The 22,833-nt window shown below is 30.4% G+C and overlaps 1 protein-coding gene across 3 annotated transcripts in view; it reads left to right on the top strand.

Moving 5' to 3' along the window:
- The window catches only part of LOC118181803 (uncharacterized), a 193,358-nt gene that overhangs the window by 58,469 nt on the left and 112,056 nt on the right, over positions 1-22,833 (top strand). The window contains exon 1 of one of the 3 annotated variants that reach the window (XM_035351007.2): positions 18,231-18,310. The exons of the other annotated variants lie outside the window; for them this stretch is intronic. Within the exon in view, the coding sequence (XP_035206898.2) occupies positions 18,290-18,310 (21 nt within the window). The 5' untranslated portion in view covers positions 18,231-18,289. Of the gene's footprint in view, positions 1-18,230; positions 18,311-22,833 lie in introns of those variants that run through there. 3 annotated transcript variants of the gene reach the window in all.

Raw genomic sequence — 22,833 nt, 5'->3', positions numbered from 1 at the left:
AGAAATAAACATCTGTGATTCATTTCGAGGCCAAAGCCATGACTGCTGCATTTTCTGTTATAGAAGGAAAAAGCAGTTAATGTTAACAATTTAACGAACAGTTAACAACCTAACGAAAGTTGTATTTGAAACAATTCTATGTTAATCTAATATTGGCTGCATTATAGAAACCTCAGTTAACGTTTTGTACTCAAAAGATAGTTTGAATTGATAAATTAAAAGTGAACTATTTTTTAAAATTATTTTACATGTATAAAGCAAAAATACTCATAATTTTTGTACAAGATTCCAGCATTAGCTAAATGTATTCTGCAAAGTACCACTGTAATCTGTCAGTATAGCACTGTTATTTGCAAATTTTTGAAACAAGAGGAAATTTTAAAGGCATTTTTTAAATAGCATGGGAAAAATATTCTTATTTCGGAAACCCAATGGCCTGCTTCTTAAGTATAGACATTCCTATTATATATCTTCAATACACATCTTTTCGTCCATCTATACTGAATTTGTGTAATCAACTTTTTTTTTGGGGGGGAGGTACGTCACGTTTATGTGAAAGTAAACATGTTGTTTTATCTGCAAAATATTATATGTTATTGTGATAGGAAATAAATATATTGTTAGAATATTGCGACTCTTTTATTAAATATTCATTTTTCTAGAAAATTTAATTTATAATAATCGTTTAATAGAGGAAGTGAATAGGATCATACATATTTTGTTGGTGTTGGTGGTGTATTTAATTATGGCAAAGCACACGAGGGCTATCTGCCTAAGGGGAGGAATGCCTTTCATGGAGGACTTTCTAAGGGAAACTGGCTCGTATACACGTTACACATGGGGAAAACCACGAAAACGCCCATGCAGCCAGCCCGTTCGCGGGATTCGAACCTCGGACCGAACTACCAGTGTTCAGCGACTTTACCGCTCGGCCGCTGGTGGGCCCCATACATATTTTGTAAATATGTGTATATTTTTCTAATTTATAGTATTGTTTTAACTATTTACATTTTATTTCTTCATCGTCAAAAGCTAATTTCTTATCATTAGTTTCATTAAATCGAAATTCGTTAAAATATTTCTTAAGGCTTAGTTATAAATCTCTTTGCACCATTCAATCAAAGTTCTTTTCTTATCAAAACATTTGATGAGGATGTGATAAGAATTTTTCTTTACATATATATGAAAAATGCTCACGTAGTTAAATTCCCTTAAACATTGAAAACGTGTTTTTCGGTTTATCTTCTATGTTAACTACTTCATTTCACACAGAAGTAAATTCGTCAAAAATAAGAAATGCTTAGCTGAAAGTAACAAATAAGGAAAACATTGCTAAATATAAGAAATATTTATGCATTCACAATATAATTGTACAAACCGTACTTACTGTTTTACATGCTAATAATATTTGAGAATAATTTTCTCATTAAAATAAATAAAAAAAACATTCGGGATATTATATAAACTCAGTAGGATTACAGTTTTAAGCTCAATATGGCAAAAATTATACAAATATTTAACTCAAATATGCCGAAAATTATACAAATTTCCAAAATATTTTAAATATGCTACAGTTATTTTTGGCGTGAAATTATAAACGATGATTTTCAAAACGTTGCGTGCAAAAAATAATAAGTAATTTCTACACGGTTGAATAACTTTCAAACACATGAAAATGCAGGTAGACCATATGGCAACCAATCTGAATTTTTTAGAGTCTATACAAATCGGTTGCCATCAAACCTGCCTTTCCCCTTTCTTCTTTATTCATGAATTTATCATAACAATATGCTATATGATACAGCAGGTGAGTTTGTGATGCTTCATATCCTGCTGAAGTCTGACAGCAGCTGTTCTATTGATGTAACTAAATAGGAAATTTAATAATTTAAAACTATTTTTATTATCATTTGAGCTACCTTTTGGAAGTTCTTACTATCCCCTCCTAAAAGATTTTGCAGATCTCTTGTCTTTTTATAGTCTTTAAATTTTTTATATGCACCGCGTTGTTCATATTTGTTTGTAAAGTATATAATTAGGAATATAATTAAAATATGTTAATTTATAGCATTATAGGATAATTAAAAATATATAAATCAATTTCATAGTGAAAGAAATTTTCTGATATTTCAACTAATTGAAATAGATTCAAATCAGTCTGTTATATTTTACCTTTTTATGTTAAGGATCAGCTGACTAATGAAAAGATATAATTCAAATCTTTGTGATACTCTTACCTTTGACGTAAAGAACTATCTGATCAAGATAAGTCTATGCATTAGGCAATAAAATTAGTATTCTTTGAAATAATGATCTTATCATCAATTTATGATGCTGTAAAATAAATTAGTCACACTTCGATTTAAAAATATATACCTTTTTAATAATATACATGACCTGTGTTAACTGTTGCATTGGTTATACTTCGCTCTGAATGCAATTTTAAGTTCATTTTGAAGCAATAAATTTCAACATTTTGCATTAGAAATGCAAATTTTTGGACTTGTTTAATGCATGTTTCAACGAATAGACTGGAGATTAAGAATTAGCTGTAAATTGTAAACTTTAATGCAGGTTTTGTGACTATAAAACCAGAGACTGTAATAAATATTTGCTTAATTTTATTTATCCCACGATCCGCTTTAAATTGAGAAAGTCTATTGTACTGCAAAGAGTAATCAGTTAGAAAATTTTTATTTTTTGGAATTATGTATAATTTTTCAACAGTAATTCAGAAATTTTTATTTCCATACAAATTTTTATTTCTAATTTTTTTTTTTCAAAAATTGTATCTTTAAAGATTTTGTGAACAGATATCACACTCTCATTAGTTCGAAGAATACTTTCTGATCACCTTGAGACATGTTCACTGCCAGGACGCGTGTGTGCTACTTTCGCTCTTTTCCACCTTCTCACTCTTCTGAGACTACGTGACTCGTTGTCACGTAAACCTTTCTTTTCCCCGTCAATCCAATTTTTACTGATTTTCGATTCATTTGAATTTGTTTGATTCCGCTTGAACAAAATGTCACGGCCGACCAGCTGTATTAATATATTTTATGTTTTGCATTTCATATTTAAGCTTTGACTAAATTTAATTCTAGAGTTTTTAGTCTATGTTTAATCTTTGTATCTGGAGAATTTTGTCCAAAATATAGAATCCACAATGAAAAATATAATGAAGACTTTCGATGTAAATATATTAGATACACTGATAATGAATTTATGTTGTGAGTAGTCAATTGTATAGTATACTTACTGAAATAAATATATTATATTTGGAATAAAGCTTTGAGTCTCTTTAGTATGCATATGGATGGAATGTTTGCTGGCTTTTCTTGCGTTGGTAAAAAATTTTGCTTCCACATGGAGTGAAGCCAAATTCTTTTATATCTGGAGATAAGCGCACTCTAGTAGAAGTCTGCTTTCCACGCTGTCCTATCAAAGCTGTTGAGTACTCTTTCCAAGTTTCTGTTTAAACTTACTACTTGAGTGCTCTTAAGGTACTTAAATATGATCCTGCTATACGTACTTTCAGTAGAAGCGCATCTGTATCGAAGCAGTTATTCAGTTTCATTTCTAAAACCTGACATTAAAAACCCTGAAATGGACTTCTAAGTAAGGCCAAATAAAGACAGTCTTACACATTAAGCGCAGTTCCTTTTGGGTCTCCAGTTTCCACCTTCATAATTTTTATGGAAAAAAAATTAAAATCTTGTGTTTTGCCTCACAATGATTGGATATATGGGAACCCTAGGCCTAGGCCTTGTTCTCCTAGGCGACAATGAGTCCCTAATCCTAATAGTCTGAGATGAATTTTAAAAGATAAAATAAATGTGTTTTTATATAACAGCTCTCATAGGCACTAATCTTAAATGTCATTTAGAATAACCTTTGGAAGAAATCTAAACAACAACCAAACCAAAAAGGATGACACTGAGCCTACTGAACTATCATCCAGATCTATTGTTCTTCTTGCATGAACTCTAAAATTCCAATAACTTTTTTCCGATGGCTGTTTGCATCACGACTTCAGTAAAGCCTTTAGTGGCTTCATATTTTGTACAATAAAAAATATCAAAACTTTGAAGGTTTCACGGTTAAAGGTGGTGATATTATTTAATACAACAGGGAAGATGTTATATCTTGCAAGAGATAAATGAAGTCACCGCCAGTTTAGCTGGGATTAATCAATTCGCTTCAGGTTAATACAAAATTGAATATCCTTGACTGCTATGCCATAGAATTTGTGCCTGGAATCGAGATTAAATACCAAGCTTTGACTAACAATGAAATTGTATTTATACCATGCAATTTAGGGTACTTAAGCCATAATATAAAACACATCTTTAAATCATCCTTCCATTCTGAGTTGGGGGGGAGCATATCCCATGTAATGTATAATATCAGTGTGGAACTAAATTTACCTCTTACAAGTTTTACATTCTAGTTTTGACTTATGACGATTTGCTTTATTGGAAGTCGCACCCGGATTATAGAATCTATTTTTCCATTGCATTTTCGAAACTAATCATTTTTTGATAATTTCCCCGCAAAACGCATGGCACAAATGTTTTTATGTATTGAACGAAAGTTACTTCTGTTGAAAATTTTGATACTATTAGCACAGGTGCTTCATAAAACTGATTTAAGCGTGATGTGAATCGTTAAAATCATTTTAATTTTGTGTGAAACATTATAGACTTCTTAATTTTGTAATGCAAAGTTGCTCTATAATTTAAATTTCCCATGAACCGTTAGAAAATTTAGCATCAATATCCACAATATACTTGCCTGTCGAATGAATGCACGCGGAAATTAGGTGAACAAGTTTAATTGTGAAACGGTCCGAAGGTCAGAGTGATTGTTCACTTGTTTCAAAATAGGATGCGAGGTTTAAAACACAGGTGTAAAGTTGATTTTGCTTGTAAGGTCAGAGAGGTTATTCAACCGAGATTTGCTCTTAAAATTAATTAAATTTTTTATCCATATCTTTTGTTAAAATGTTTTTGTATCTCTTGACTGAAAGTTATAGCAAGCGTAGTTACTAATTCCTTTTTTAACAGAATATTGTGAAAAACAATTCTTTGTATAAAAATTTATCAAAATATTCGTAATATTGCTCAAGTAAAATTTTGAACTTTTGGATGCATAAAGCTTTTCTGATTAACTGTGAATTTCCAATCTAGAACAACAAAAAGCCGGCCGAAGTGTATCATTGAAAGGAGACTCTGGATTATGGACAAAATACTGAAATATGTTTGCTATTAATTGGAATTAAAATTTTATAAAACTCATTAATTTGAGACTAAGCAAATTCGGGTCATGTCCATTTAAAATACCAAAGTTATGCCCGAACCCGAACCCAAAAATTTGGAACAGTCAGTGATTTTTGTCTGAGTGTAGATTAACTAATATCACTAAGGAATTTGACGTGTTGCTGAGTACCTTAATAAATATTTATTTTAGATTCCTTTTTTTTGGACGTGTGTGTTTAAGTACTGTAAAAAATTAATTAAATTTTAAACCAAATTATTTTAGTTTGAGAACCCTCTCTAAAGTGACCAAGTATGGACTTTTGAGAAAGATATTAAAGTTCTCGGGATGTTTCAAAGTGATGTGAGGAAATATGATGAAATATGAAGAAGGAACTTAAAAATATGTTTTTAAAATTTTGATGTATTTATTAAGACACCAGCCTTTCGTTTTGCCTGGAAAAATTTATTTATTTTGTAACTAAAGTAAAATTTGTAATTATTTAGTCATCCTTCATTTTCCATGAATTTGTTGAGCAAGCTTAACCAGATTCATGGAAAAGCTTAAGCTTTCTGTTAAGTATTGTTAAGCTTTATTTGAAGTATTATTATTACATAAAATAATAGACACTTAAATACTGCTAAGAAAGACACATCATAGAAATTTTTTACTCAAATTTATGATGCTTAGGCCTCACCGTATTAATGTGCAAAGAAGTAAACACTGACAAAATTACATCTTTTGCAAGAATGAATTATTTTTTAATTGGCTTTTAATTACGATAATCTTAAAAAAATATTTTAACTTTTTATCATGCTTAATATTTACATTACTTTAAACTTTTTTTGGTTTTCCAAATGACCGTGCTAAAGCTTTTCATTGATATGCCCATTCTCGAATTATAAAGAAGGCTTAGGGAACTATATGGAATATAGGGGATGAAACTAAGCATGCTGAGGATTAGTGAATTAACTTATCCGAAGCTGAAGTATAAGGTGTAATATTTCTAAGCTTATAAAAAGTATGAAGAATACTGTTTTTAAATGAAAATATTTACGATAAAAGATAGGAAGGACATATATGAGATTAAAGTTGAGATAATATAATACTTCAGGATAAGACTGTTGGATTATTTTATAAAGAAAATATATGTCATGAAATGATTATTGCAGATTACGATAAGAGGGCGATAAAAGGGCGTTCACAAACATAATTTTTTTTATTTCGAATGATATCTTTTTAAATTCAGCAGAGTATGAACGTTTTCGTGTAAATAAAATGATTTTGAAAAATAAAAAATATTTATTTTCCTAATAAAAAATGTTATAATAACCTCTTGCAATTAAAAATCCTAATTATTCAAGCATAATACAGTTTTATTTTTCCATTTACGTACCTGAATTATGCAATTTAGGATTTTTGCTGTGGCCATTAAAATTGATAGACTTTGTAAATCAGGACATATATGGGCTAAAAACATTCTTGATTGTTGAGAAAGTATTTAATGGTATTTCCGTTTTTGTTTCTGACGAAAACTGCATACTCTCATAAGCTTTGTGTATAAATAGCAAGTCTGGAAAAGACTTGTTATTTTAAGTTCAATTTTTCACTTAATCTAAAAATGTTAATATTTTCTCATGAACTTTATCTACGTCTTCTTCATCGAAAAAGATGGCAGTCTTTGTACTTTGTTCTTATTTTGAAGTTTATTTTTATCCATTTCAAGCTGAGTTTATATCTACATTACCTATATAAACATCGAATATCTGTAAACGCCTTATTGTTTACGTCATCCCTTTCAAGTAAATATTCAAGACAGAAGATAAATCCGTAGAGGCAAAGCAGCTGTCCAGATGTTTGATCGGATTCAACTGAGAAGGGGACGAAACACTTTGATTTCTTTATTTTGCTAAACCCGCAACTGTCACACCCAGTAACGTAATCTTAAATACGGCTGATAACGAAAATGCTTTCAAAGAAGTGATAAAAAGGGAAAGGGCTTGAAAAGACAACTTTTGTTTGATGTTTCTAAGCATTAAACTTAACAGACACTTCAAAATATATGACGCTACGTATAACCTAACATGACTCATTCAAGATTAGACATTTTTGGGTTGCTTCGTTGCACACAGTTCTCCACTTCCTTCTGTAAAGAGGAATAAAACCTGGTGAAATAAATTATTCCGGATGAATTAGAATCGTATACAGTCATATAAAAATATACGAAAAGATGCTTTTAGAAATCGATACTTTTCTGTCATTTTATGTATCACATCACTGTATGAAAAATTACTTAATTTCATTATTTACTATACTTTCTACAGTTAATTAGATACTTAGCATCCAAATTATTATGATCGCAATGTTATTAATTTAATGGGCGACCTTTCGCGCTTATATGTTACAAATCCTTCAAATACCAAAATCTACAAATTACAGGCATATGTTTTGCAAAAAATGAAACCAGATTCAGTGAAATTGGATCTTCTAGTTGCTGAAATTTTATTGAATGTGAATCCACTTGATCTCTTCAGCTGCATATGGCTTAAAGTACTTTTTTTCAATGGCCGGGCACTTAATTTAATAGCCATTAGCCTTGCTAAGGTCGGAAGTAGTAGCCATTTTATTATGGAAGCACCTAATTGGCGACCACGGTTGCCTTTTATGAAGGGACGGAACATACCTTCTTCGGGATTCGAACCCGGGCTCATCGCTACAGCAGTCAGGCTCACTAACCACTATACCGTCTGAGAGTAGGAGTGCTGATAAGGATTCAATACAAGCAGTGATTTGCTTGAGACCTATTCTCTGTCTTGATGGGTCATCTACATTAATTCCGATTTGGATTATCAGTAATTTGATTTACTGAATTGAACAGCTGTGACCTTTCACCGTCCCGTTTTGAACATCCAATGAAATCCGATGCAGTATTACATTTGCACGAATCTGTACACGCTGATTTCCTCAATATGTGTGAAAAACAGCGCAATCAGTTTCATAATGAAAAAATATCATTAAGTAGAGTTATTTTACAGTCAGAAATATCTTTACTTTATTTTGAAGCTATTTTAGTCATCCTAATTTTCATTCCTTTGACGACCATCATTTTGTAGTATGTCTTAGAAACTTGCTGAAATTGGATTCCATTTCACCTTTAAATTTTCCAAAAGGCTGTTATTAAATGCTCAACTTTTAAGGAAATTGATAAAATCGCATCTTATAGCTTTTTTGTTTCCCTATTTCGATCTACAGAAAATTTTCTTAGCCATTAATCATCTCGACTAATGCCATGAGTGAAAAGTAATAGTTATTTTGCTCATCTTCTCGACTTTAGATATAACAATTATTCTCATTATTGCTTCTTAACAGTCGGTAAATATTTTTAATATTTTCTATTTAAAATCTATTTCCTTGAAAAATGAATTGTCTTTTAATAAAAATTTTTTCATCCGGTGTACTACTGGCATACGGGTAAGCTTCGAAGAACTCTATTATTATAACAATACATACTGTATATATTATAACAATACATACTGTATCTGGACAGCTGTATGTATAACTTTATTCAACTACATACATATACTGTATGTATATATATGTAGTTGAATGAAGTTTGAAGTTTCGATGGATTCATCGAGATAAATTGCAGATTTAGAACTTTCAGCATTTATATTATAATCCTCAGTCATTAAACTTAATAGTTTAAATGTATAATTTAAGTAATAAAATTTATTTTTAAGGGTTACTTTATATTTATTGAAACGTAAATAAATGAACGTATTGAAATAAATGAAATATTGGATTAATTAATTAATCTAGCCTTCTATGCTGCTATTTTTCATTATTTATTGTTGTCAAATTGAAATATCAAAATATGACAAAAAATAGAATGCGTTTTAAAATTCAGCTTTTTCATAACTACCGTTATAACTATTTATGAAGGTGAAATTTTTTCTAAGTATTTATATATTGTATTTTATCTTTTATTTTATAGATTTATTTTATTTTATAATTTTTATTTTGTGGATTTATTTTATGATATTAAAATATTTTAAATAAAAACAAAGTATAAAATTATAATATATACAAAGTATAAAATTATAATATGTATTATCGATAATAAAATCACTATTTTTAATTGATATTTTCCCCAACTTAGAAAACAATGTATAATTAGATTTATCAACTTATAAATAATCAATTAATACTTTCTTAAAACATAGTATTTTTTTTAAAAAATTTAGAGATTCAAAAGTCAAGTAGCTTTTAGCATAAAGTTAAAGGTAGTTTCTAAAATGTTTGCAAGAGCAGCATATTTCTCATTTTATAGTTACAAAGGGTTTATATACAATTGGTGAAAACTTCTTGAAATTCTGACCAACGATTTTAGAGAAATCATGTGCGTATGCAGAAAAATTATAGTTTAGAAAAACCTTAATTTAAAGATCTAATTATCTCCAAATCTTGTAAATGTACAATGTTTTATGAATATTAATAAAGAAATACAAAAATACATTTGTAAGTTAAAGTTTATAAGTATGCAAAGTTATATACTTACAGAGTGCTGCTGCATACATAACCATGATAGTTTTAACTGACATAATGAAAGGGAAAAGCACAATGCACACGAAAAAAGCAAGCACACAATAAGCAAAGGAAAAGCGCACGATATAAAAATATCGACTGTCATCGGATGATTTTGATATTTAATTATATTTTTTAAATTCTGATACTCAAAGTGCAATGACTCACCATTTTATACGTATACTTACATAATTAATTAATAATAGTTTCTTAAAATTCTAATTAACCAGTTCAGAGAAACTATACACCCAAACATGAAAATCACATTTTTTATGAAATTTTAATTGAAAATTGAAATTATTTTGAAATCTTTTAAACACATTACTTTCTTAAAATTAATAAAAAAATGTTATGGATAGGTTATATTATTAATAGGTTAAATTTTCTATCATGCGGTAGTTATGTATTTGCATGAAATTTCATATAGATAGAATTTAGAATATAATTCAAAGGATTTATAAAATGAGGAATTTGCTGTTTAAATGAGGAAACCTTAGAACTCTTTTTATAGAACTTATGCTTCTAGAGCAAATTTTTATATAGTTTTATTTTAAACTAGTTCCTGATAAAAATAAAAAAATATTTCCAACAGATCAGTATCATTTATGTAGGCTGACAAAGGTTTCCTTCTAAAAAGTTTGCACAAAAAATGAATTATTTCTTTTTCAAGAACCATGCATCATACAAATATAACTTCCTGCTTGCTGTTCTTTTCCAAGCAAATTGATGATCCAGTGCACAATAACATTGCTCCAATTCATCTTCATTGTTTTATTTTGATATCACTATTGTCTGCCAATCACTTCATTTCTTTATTTTATTTTGATTCATTTTTTTTCCTTTCTAAATTTACGTGAACAACGTATTGTTGACCTTAAGAAAAGTGTCCATTCACACTAAGTTTTGTGTGTCCGAACCAGTATTGCAGCCTTTCGGTTCCTAGCATCCAACTTACCTGTTTTGTCATTTAGGTTGACACTGGTTTCACTTCCTATTGAAAAGAGTATTAATTTATCCGACGAGGCTTTTGCTTCATTTGCTTTCAATAGAAATGTATTGAATTGTATTCTGGAACAATTTTTCGAGTAAACCAGGAAATAAAAATGAGAATTTGATCAGGAAATAAAAATGATTGATCGAATAGTGTTTCAAAATCATTTATTCAGATTGATGCCCTTTATACTTCCTGTACTTGCAACAAAAAACACACAAAAAATTTCAAATTCGAAATAAGAAGGAAATATGTCTTGGCGTTTATGGTTTGAATATGCTTTCATATCATGCAGTCGTAAGCATAACTCAATATTCAAAATTGTCAAACTTCAGTTTTTGTTTGGCATTAATCTAAATCTAAGAGATTCAATGAATTTTTAAAAACAGACCAATGGTTTCCGCACAAATTTCCCAAGATCAAATGCACAAATTTTTATTCCTAGTCTTAAATACGGAAGATATGTTCTACTATCTGTTGAACGAAGTAGCAGAAAGAAAAAATGTTGAAAAATATCAAGGTAGAAAAGCACGGAATAAATAAGGTATATAAACATTTTTAATATGAAAACCTGGAATTAAAAGCAATACAAACTGACATATTAATCTTTCTTATTCTCCTAATCTGCTTAATAGACGCCGGCACGTGACCACTGTGTTTAAGGTAAATGAAACAGGGCACAGCAAAATAATGTTTTAATAAAAGGTTTCGTTTGGATCATTTATAAGGGGACATGGGACAAGGGACACATGAGGATTTCTTGCGTAATTTTTTCTCAGCATTTAGTGAAAAACCTGATGATCCAACTCAACGTCTATCTAACCAAGGTACGACTCGCGCCTGAAATAGTCAATGAGTGGATAGGCCGATAAGCCCGCTGAACACGAGTAGTTCAACCCGAATTAAAATCATTGCAAACGGGTTGGCTGTGTGAGAACTTTCCTGGTTTTTCTCATGAGTATCGTGAATATGAGCAAGTCCTTCACGAAGGTGTAACTCCTTTTATGTAGATAGCTCTACTGTGCTTTTAAGTGTACATTTAATGCTTAATGTCCACTAATTATCCTTTCTTTAACAGCAACAATACATCTCTGTGTGTCGAAGTCTAAACTCACTTTGAAGAAGTGTAGCTTGTGTGAATAAACTACATTTATACTAAATCTTTGTGTGAATTTTAAAACCGAATAAGTTACACATGGCCTAGGTTAATTCTTTATACAAATTCTAAAACTACATAAGCTATATTGCCTCTTCAGACTAATCCATTATTACTAGAGTTATGTTGTCTGTAAGTTTACTGTTTATTTCTTTCCTGTTGCGGAATCATGTGAAAACTTTGGGTAAACGAAAAATTAATTCTTGCTGGAGAAAGCTGAGCCTAATTTCAGTATATCTAGAATATGGACCTTTCGAAAACAAAAACAATTTAAATATTAAAAAATTAAAGAATTCAGTTTAAAAAGAAAGAGAATGACTGATTATGACATTACATTGTAAAAAATGCCGTAATGCTGCTAAAAAAACGGATCAAACCTGAGATGCTATTGACTTTTTAAATAACAATTACTATAAATGCTTAGTAATGAAACTAGGATAATGCCTGTAAAGTTTACAGACCTTTTGTTGTAATGCTACAGGAAGAAATTATGTATGCAAAATATTTTTTGCTTGTAAAATTCGAAAGAATATATTTGTAAAGATTAAGATATTTTGCGTGTAATGTTAGTGCAGGTAATTATGTACATAGAACGTAACATTTCCTTGTATAAAACTACCATAACTATTTACATTGTATATAATAGACATGAAAAAAAAAAGAAAAAAAAAAAAAGCAGCTGTTACATAATGGATGACGGTTCGTCTTTCGGTTAAAAGCTGTTTTGTTCCTTCCGCATGCTTTTTCTTCAGGTAGTCGCTGTTCAACAAGCCTTTAGGTTAATTGCAACTGCACCATGCTAAGTAATACATCTGACAAATAACAAAATTGTGAACCTTATTATTTCCTTTGATGTATAATAACATGATTGAAACATTGTTGATTTACTTTTTAATTTACATTTAATGCACAAGTAAAAAATATTTTTGGTATTTATCGTAAGTTACTTTGATTCTTTATAGGACAGAGGGACAAACCTCGATTTAAAATAGACTTAGCATCGAAGTGTGATCATACATATTTTCTTCAGAGCATTAGCGTTCCATTTTACATCGCTTTAACAATGGACAGGTGCAATCAAACCATCATTCATTCGCCAGTTTGTCTTCGCTTCAAAAGAAAATTCCGAATTTCACACCCCAGGAAAGCTTTAAAAGGAAAATTCCTACGTATTAATCTGTCAGACCTTATAGCAAAGTGCTTCTATCCTGCAATTTTCCATCTGGCTGGAAAATTTTGCATTACTTACCCATTCATTTTTAAAGGGTGAAACGCTGCTTAGACTTTTTAATGATCCAGCAGCCATCGTTCTTGGTCATTTGTCACAGCAAGTTAGTCAGTAAAGTTGTAAAAATAGAGTCGGCTAATCTTTGAATCTGTGGTTCTTCTATACTTGTTTAGTGTCATTCACTTCTGGAAATGCTTTGATTCTCGTCTGTGATGAAAATCTAATGGATTTATGTTGTTTATGTGTGGCATTCTAAACACTCCTAGGGTCTTCGTGAAGGAAATAAAGTAAATGCCGTTTATTGCATTTAAGTTTTTATGAATGATGTAATTTCATAGCTACCAATTCTCCAGGTTTTACCGGTAAATCCTTTCCTGTTGCGGCTGCACTGTTGGCATTTTATTACGCGTATCTGTTTGAACAATGAGTTACCCGGATAGCGTTCGGTTCGGTCAGTTCTCCAAAATTATGGATAAAACATGATGATCGTGCTGTAAAATGTTTGATTATATACCGACGGACTATGTGGGGTAATCACGAAAGAAATAACATTGAGGAATTTTACTTTCATAATTAATGCTCAACTGATTTTAAAAGAGGATTAGTTGTAGAATTTTCGCATTTAAGCACATAAATTTACTAACCAATGAAACCCTATGAAAAGCTAAACGTATTCTAAAAAACAAAAACTATCTTCGCAAATCGAATACACGCTCCCCAAAATAAGAACAACTAAACGATTATATATGGTCATCTTGTACCTCGAATTATAGCGGAGGAAACATCTTTTTTAAACGGACTATAAATTATCTGCGATCATCATTAGGGCAATGGATGTTAAATAAATTATGTATTCTAGCCATAAAATTAGAAAGGTTAGATCATAAAATATTCAAATGTAAGTTTGCAGAAAGTAAATAAATAAATCCTCAGGGAGAAGAACATTTTTTAAGGTCCCCCCCCCCACAAATTGTTATGTAAGCCTTATTTTACGCAAATAAACTACCTTGATTACAGTCTAAATATTACTTAATTAACTAAAAATTTCCAGTGCCAATATTTTTAAAATAAATTTTTGCTTTAAAAATATTTGAATTATTTTCAATGAGAAAATCTGAAAATTGCAAAATATTTACCATTTACGTCATTTATAGTCATAGAAAGCATAATATTATCTTTGTATTTCAATAGAAAAGCATTGTTCACAAATCATATGTATTCATTTCCTTTTACGTAAAATTAGACGCTGCATAAATGTGTCAGTAAAAAATAATTGTTAAGAAAAAAAAAAAAAAAAATGCAGAATTTTTTTTCAGCTTTGAGCTCTGACACTATTTTGTAACTAAATAATATAAATTAAAAAATAAATAAATAATTTTGACTGATATAAAAGTAATTTGGCAAATTTATATAGTATTTAAATAAAAAAACAAATAATTTTGACTAAGCTTATAACTGAAAATTAAACAGTACACCTTGATCGATTTTATTTATTTTTTAAATATATATTGTTTTAAAAGGTTTTTGACTTTCATATGGCTTAAGTGTTTCAATGTATTACATATTTTGGTAGGGCAAACTGCTAATTTTACATTAAAATCAAAATCCAAACTATAAGTGTTTAAATTCAACATGTTGAAAGAGGGAGACAGATTTTATTAGAATCATTTACTTAATTCATCCATTTAAATTTCTTTGCATTATTCATTTATAGACCTATAAATAAATTAGCTATACAAACACAGATTTCAAAAGCACGGGCCTCTTAAAACCTTCACTACCCTAAAGTGTATCTATTTAACAAGAAACTACGACTTCATGCTGCAGAATATAGAATCAGTACTCGTGTAATAGCACGTCCATGTGTTATTTCATAAGAGTTACTACAGTGAAAATCAAATAACGGGAGTGAAAAGCTTGAAAAAGCAGTCGTTTGAATGGACATTTTCTCTTCTTTAATGTATTCTGGACACAGGTAGTTATTTTTAATTACAGAGTCTCATCGACATGCTAGGAGATTTCCCTTAATGTAGATAAGTAATACAGTGTCAAAAATTTAGCTGTGTTTTTAAAATTCTTAATAAATTTGGAAAGTACATATTTGAATCATAAGTGCCGCAAGAAATAGCAAAATCATCTACTCTTTAGGGAACTGAATCAAGATTAAGTAAATTTACCTAAAATGAGAAAAAGTTTATGTTATTGTTGCGTTTTCTTTCACTTTTTCCAAACGAATCCCTTTACAAAAAACAGTTAAACGTATATCGCATTAAAAAAGTGTATTATCTTAAACAAGCATGATGTTTTGAATTCATGCTGTTAGTTATCATCAGAGATAATGCTTGCAGTTGAGATGTGACAGACAGCAAAATAGAATTTCGATCTAATGCGTGCATATCATGGTATGTATTTTTCTGTTGATAATGTTGGGTTTTGTTGCTTTATAATTAGATAGGTATGCTCGACACTGGATTCACTGGGGTCTTCGGTGCTCAGTGAAAGGGGATTTTTCTTACGCTTCCCCCCCCCCCAGTGAGACGGAAGCGAATTGTTCAACGCTTGCATCATCTAACGAAATAAATAGAAAAACAGTTAAAATCTAATGCTGTAACAGCAAGAATATAACTATGATGCAAATAAAGAAATGGAGTATCGCAGTTATGAGGAATCATAAATTTAGATCAGGGTTTCTTAAACGTTTTCCAATCGTGACCCCTTTTTATCACTAAGATTTTTTCGCAAACCCCAGGACACATCATTTATTTGGGATTGATAACCTTGTACAATCTGCCACATTAAAGGCAACTGAGAAGGTTATAACTAACGCATAACAAGAGTTATTAATGATACAGCCTTGTTCTCTTTTAAATGCTCGATATCTTTTTTTTTTTAACAGAAAGTGAATTTTATGAATAATAGCTTAGTGATAATGAAATTTGTTTTAATTTATTCCTTCCTTGCTTTTCGTACGATACAAAAAACCTTGCCAATTTATTATAATTTCGTGCTTCTGTGTCCAACTGAATGCGAACTAAATTCAAAGTGGCTTAATGCATGCAAATGTGAATGAATACATTTGTCCACTAGAATTTCGTTAAAAATCCTTGCATGGTCTAAACATGAGGCCCGATGTTTCGTGGAAATTACTTGATTCAAGAAACAATGATCTGTAGACATTAAATGACACTGACGGGGCGACTTGTTATCCAGAGTCCGCATGTCGTGACCGGATGTACGAAAACAATGCTGAAATACTCGTATTTAACCATCGCCATTCCATCCTGTTTCTTCTAAAGATATTCGATCTAGTATGGTAAGGAATTTATCCGCGAAAGTTCCACTCGGATGGAAATATTCCCTTGTATTTCCACCGACGGTTTTTTTTTTTCTTAGATAAAATGCGTCTGGGATTCCAGTATTGGTACAATCATATTTGGAGATAGACGCCTTTGAAGTTTTGCCGCCTGAATGACTTTTGATAGCTTTATGACAGAAATTCCTATTTCGCGCATGATTTATTTTGCGAGAATGTACCCATTATGCATATTTAGGAAGTAAAAGTAAAGCCGAACATTTTTTGCCAAATATATTTTACAAGCTTTATGTTAAGTTTATAGAGCTAAGGAGTGTTGCTTGAAGGGTGTTTCCATATCAAATCGTTAGAAAGACAGTGTAGTAAACAAAACAAGGAGATTTAAAAGGGTATTTTGCGAAATTGTGTTTAGACGATATCCAAATGTTGCGAGAAATTATGTTTTAAGAAACAGGTTTTGGTAACTTTTATTATTTATTATATATGTTTATAGTACTACATAATCTATAGATTTTTTTGAAGAAAATGTAATTGCTTCATAAAGTTTGACTTCTTTTGGTAGCATAAACTTGTATCAAACTCCTAATCGAAGTTAAGCGAATTATCGCTGTGCCTGGACATAACTACAGAGTCTCGAAGAGGTTTAAATAAATATTTTTATTAGACTACAATTGTGAACATAAATGCACGAGGCCAACCAGCGGCCGTGCGGTAAAGACGCTGAACACTGGTAGTTCGGTCCGAGGTTCAAATCTCGCAAACGGGCTGGCTGCATGGGCGTTTTCGTGGTTTTCCCCACGTGTAACGCGTATACGGGCCAGTTTCCCTTAGAAAGTCCTCCACGAAGGCATCCCTCCCTTTAGGCAGTTAACCCTCGTGTGCTTTGCCATAATTAAATAATCCAATTCAATACAATCCATAAATGCACGACTCATGCTCACAAGTCAGCCAACCACTTGTGGCAATGCAACCTAAAGTAGCAATGAATTCAAATTTAAACTAGTCTAGTAACCAAGGGCTATACAAATGATTTAACGCAAAGTTGGCTTACTGTTCTTACCGGCGAAACAATTTAAATATCGCCAACTAGAATGCAAAGTTGAATTATATAATCTCAACTGATCTAGCAAAAACCTAGTAATGTGGCCTCCAGAAGCAAAAACACGCTTTGTCTTGTAATCTAACAGTCTCAGTTTAAATATTCAATCTGATTCGCATTCTGGCGAGGGAACGGAAGGGAGAACTGACAGTAAAGATCCAAAACATAAAATAACTGGTAACCAATAATAATAATAATAATAATAACCCTGCAGCTTGTAAAATTTATTGAGATCATTTATAATTTCGTAAAAGTAGATCATAATTTATGTTCAATTTTGAAAACTTTGCGCACTGTGTATGCACTCTGTATGAAAAATGTATGTATGTAATTTTGAAAACGTAAATTATACCTCTAGTAAGAATTATAGGTTTTGTTTTGTCTTTTATTAAAAATACTGTGTTTTGGTTTATAGGGAGACGGGAGGAGAGAGTACTGGTACATTTTCTAAGATATGAGTTTTACTGTTTGAACTGCTTTATCGCTTAAGTATTACGCCTACTTTAAATGCAATATTTTATCACAACACTTTCGAATCTCCGTCGAATTTTATCGCATTTTTAATGCGAGTTTCGTTTGCGTTATCACAATAGCCTTAACAAAATGAAAAAATAAGCACCTGTTGCCGTTTAGTATTGGAAGGAAGCGCCAAGAGAGTTAGAATGCTAGGCTTTGCTGCACTCGTAAGTTTCCGTATTTTATACTTTAAATCTTTGCCTAAATTTTCTGGCCAAATGATGTTGAGTGTGAAATTCTACATTGAAATCTCTTATTCTTAATTATTTCCTACGTTTATTAAAAGCGTTCGAAAATTATATCGATTTGAGAAAACCAAAGTGTTATTTGACATTGGATCCAGAATTTCTTTTACATAATGATCGTCAATGAAGCCATTTAATTAATTTTTATGCACAGTATCTGGATATAATTAATTGATATGTTGAGAGTTAAAACGTAGGATTATTGTTACTTCTTGTGTTGAAATATGATAAAATAGTGCATTTTCGATATCTAAATGCAGTGTCTGAAAAGCCCAATTTAAACGCAAATATATGCTGTGCTGTGTCTGAAAAAGCACGCATATATCTATGCTTAAATTATAGTGGTATGATTGTGTGTCTGGTACATTTACAATTTGATGTATGTTATTAGTCTAAAGAACCTTTATCACAGAAGGGCTATTAGTATCGAAAGAACCTTTATCACAGAAGGGCTATTAGTATCGAAACGGCGATTTGCATCGGTTCATTATAAACGTTTAAAATTATTCCCACCAAATATTATCGCCCTTAAGGAAATTAAATAATGAAGAATCTGCATGAATGTATGCATATTTTTCGCATTGTGAAAAAACAACGGTACCTAGAGGTATTAAATTTTGAATAAGTCTTTCACCCGAATATGATCACCTGGAAACCCGAATTTTGAATTTCGAATTTGTTTCAATGTTTTTCATATTTTGTTCAACTTTCACGAAATTTTGATTAACAAACTCAACGATTTCAAAGCGAACAATGGCAACACTGTACAGGTAAGAAAAGTTTTTCTCCAGTGCGCGAGGCTGTGTATCGGAAATTCTAAATATATGCTGTTTTTAAATATTTTATTGTGCATTTAATATTTTTTAGAAGTTTAAGGAATTTTCGATTAACAAACTCGACGATTTCAAAGCGAGCAATAGCTACACTGTATATAAAGAAAATTATCTCCAGCGCGCCAGAATGTTTACTGGAAAACGCCCTATGGACGTAAAATAAAATCTGAAAGCTTTCAGATTTTTTTAAAATTGTTAATACAGTTGAATAGTCGTTTGATAAGACGAGATACAAAATTAATAATAAATAATGCTCTTTGCCCAAAATGGAATCATTATTAGCCGGAATGAGTAACATTTATTTTGTACTGTCAAGCCAAATCTGATGAAAATCTATTCGAAACTACTTAGCATTGAAAGTATCTTTGCAGATTTTGCATATAAAGTTCCATATTTAATTTAGTAAAGCATAATAAACATAGTACTTATTAAATTTCTTAATCTACGGGAATCAAAAAAAAAACTGCATTTTGAATTGACAAAGCGCTTTCGCAGTGTTGAACAAATGTTCATAACATTTTGTAAACTATGTTCTTTATTCTGAGATACTTTGTTATTGTAAGTACGTACATAAGATCAGTAATAAAGAAAATATGAAATTTAAGATAAATATTTAAGAAAAAAAATGCCTGCAGTCATCATTTGCTTGAAAATGAAACATGTTACAAAATAAAAGATTCTGCGCCTATTAATTGAGACTGCAAGTACGCGATCAAAGAAAATTCCTAATCGATGAACTTCGATAATCACAAACTTTCATAAGAACATTTTAATATCTATCATCTTATTAGCTGGAACCTTTTGTATCACAGCGCAATTACATTTTCTCACTGTACATAAATATTTATGCGTAAGGAACAACCTCGATGTAGATAATTGTGAAAAAGCAATTAGATAAATTCATTATATTTATATTTCAACACAAAAAAATATTGAAATTATGCTGTGAATCTCCAATACATACAAAGTGCTGTTTTATGTAGCTAAGGAAAACGAAATATTTTCAAAAAAAAAAAAAATTATATTGGCCTGCAGGCAAACATGCTAATGTAAATGTGTTCTTTTTTCCGCGTCAGTAATTTAGTATATAGCATCGAACTATTAAAATAATACAATAGGTAAGCTACCTCTTTATATGAGCTGTAAATTTAGCAACATCTTTAACTGGTGTTTAAAGGGTTATATAAGTGTCGTTTATGATTTATAAGTCTTAAGCTCATTTAAGAATACGGTTTTTTACTATATCTCGATTTTTATATGCAATTAGGTTAAAATGTTGCCCTGGTTTTTCGCAGATGGTTGTCCTTGAACCAGAAAAATTCTAAATAGTAAAATTTAAAGTAATAAAAAGGTAGCCATTGTTGACTGTAGATTAATTGACTTGTCAAGGGGAACAAATCAAATCCACTATCAATTAACAATAACCAAATAAAGTGAGAGCATTTCGTCTTTTTTCCAAGAGAGTAAGGATCAAATAAGTTATTTTGCTATTGAGTTTGGTTCGTAGCTTATGATTTAACTCTAGCAAAATAACTAAATTTGTTTAATTAATTAAAATCTCTTTTAATAACCGCCCGTTCTTATTTCAATTTTTTATTATTAATCGCAGTGAGAATATTTAAGTGTATGTAATATGTGTATATATATATATATATATGTAATATGTGTATATATATATATATATATACACATATAATTTATCAAGCAAAGCAGTAAAAACAATTTTGGTCAAGAAAACATCTTGCGCAATATGCTGCAAAATAAGTAAAAAATAAAAATTGTAGAAAGCTCGCCTAAAAGTTAACAAGAGCTGCCGCTCCAAAAGGTTAAAGACGTTTTCAAAAATCAATAATATATATATATATATATATATACATAATTTTTCGAAATTATATTGCTAAGTCTGGAGTTAACTTATTTTTTAGCAAATTACCTATATTTTATGAATTAGATTGTGTTAATCTATGATGGTTATATTCTTAATATATATACTTTTTAAAAACAATAATTTGGTAAAAACATTTTTATGAATAATTTGTTTCTAGTTTTAGCAGGTATTTTATTATTAGAAATTAACATCATAATGATACATACTATAGTTTGCCGATTGTGAAATTCTTCAATAATATTTCTGCATTTGCTTTTATGTTTAATTGAGCTATTTGGAATTTTTTTATTGCAAATAGCATTTTTTAAATATTTTTATCGCAAAATATGATTTATAATTGTGCTATTTGTAACATTTCATTGATTCCACACATAGTATTATTTTCATTGTTAAAATTTATTGCAAGTAACAATTTTGTAGTATTCTTGCTTGGACTTCAGTATTTTCGCTGCGGGCGTTCTCATAGGTTTCGCGTGTAATGAAAATGCGAGTTGATTTCTGTTAGTGTGGTGATCCCCATTTTAAAAATGGATTTTGAATCAGTTGAGAATCGTGCACTAACCTAGTGCTTCGCATTAGAGAGTAAAGAACATCCTTTCTACAAAAATATACTTTATTTACACAGCAAAGCGCGTAGCAACATGCTTAACGAAAAACTCTAACAGGTACTATATATATATATGAACATGTAGTTACGAATTTATTTATATTTATCAGCTTATGGTTAATACTTACACATGTTTATTTATGACTTCATTAATATATTATTTTGTTCTTGGAATCTCATATCTTCCTTTTTTTTCTTTCTGTTGAAGTTGGTTGGTATAAATTGCGAGTATTTGCATGCGGATTGCGTTGAATAGCAGTCACATCAAAAGGTATCAGAGGTATCAAAAGTTTGAGAAAACTGCCTTAAAGAATCCTTCTCAAAGCATATATTTTATTTATGCGACAGACCTTTACATGCTTTGCGACACCTGAAAAACTGGGAAGAAATAAATAGCAGTTTAGCTCATAAAAAAAGCTTATAAATTACGTAGATTTGATGAAATGTACGTAATGGAAACAAAATAAATAAATAAAATGGTGTCTTTTATACCCTTCTTTGCTTTATAATAAATCTTCAAGGTTAAAAATGTAGGATGTTGGTTTAAGATAAATAGTTAAGGTAGGCCTATCTGTTTTGAGAACTAATCTCCAGAAATCAAGGTACTTACATTAAAATCGAAGTTATCAAATTAGCAATCCAAGCAAATAGAGAAGAAAAACTGGTATGGTCTACCATCAGAAATCAGCGCCTTTCGGAGATTTTTAAACTTAATTGATAAAGAGAGACTTAATGAATCATCCAAAACGTAGTTGTGATTTTTGTTATATCGCTTATCCACAAATGTTTTAACAAATATTGTCTACAAATGAAGTGGAAAGATTACAAGCGGGTTCGTCAATGCATTAAAATGGCTTTTTGTTTCGATGCTATGTAAATAGCAGCAATATTGCCCATAAAAGATATTGTGTAACTATGAAATTCTTGCAAATGTGCATAATCGCAAAGGAAACCTACTTTGTCACAAAAATGTTAAACGAACTGGCCATTTTATGCAACTGTTTATATATAGCAGATTGGTAGGGTAAGGACGAAAAGGAATATATAATATTTATCCTTTTTTTAACCTCAATATATATTTATGCTTTAAAGAAGCAATGAAATTGCGAATTACATG

The sequence above is a fragment of the Stegodyphus dumicola genome, chromosome 2 (genome assembly GCF_044657685.1).
Source record: "Stegodyphus dumicola isolate Sdum_Otavi_A_Nest chromosome 2, ASM4465768v1".
Classification (NCBI taxonomy): domain Eukaryota; kingdom Metazoa; phylum Arthropoda; class Arachnida; order Araneae; family Eresidae; genus Stegodyphus; species Stegodyphus dumicola.
This window is presented reverse-complemented; position numbering and strand designations above follow the sequence as displayed.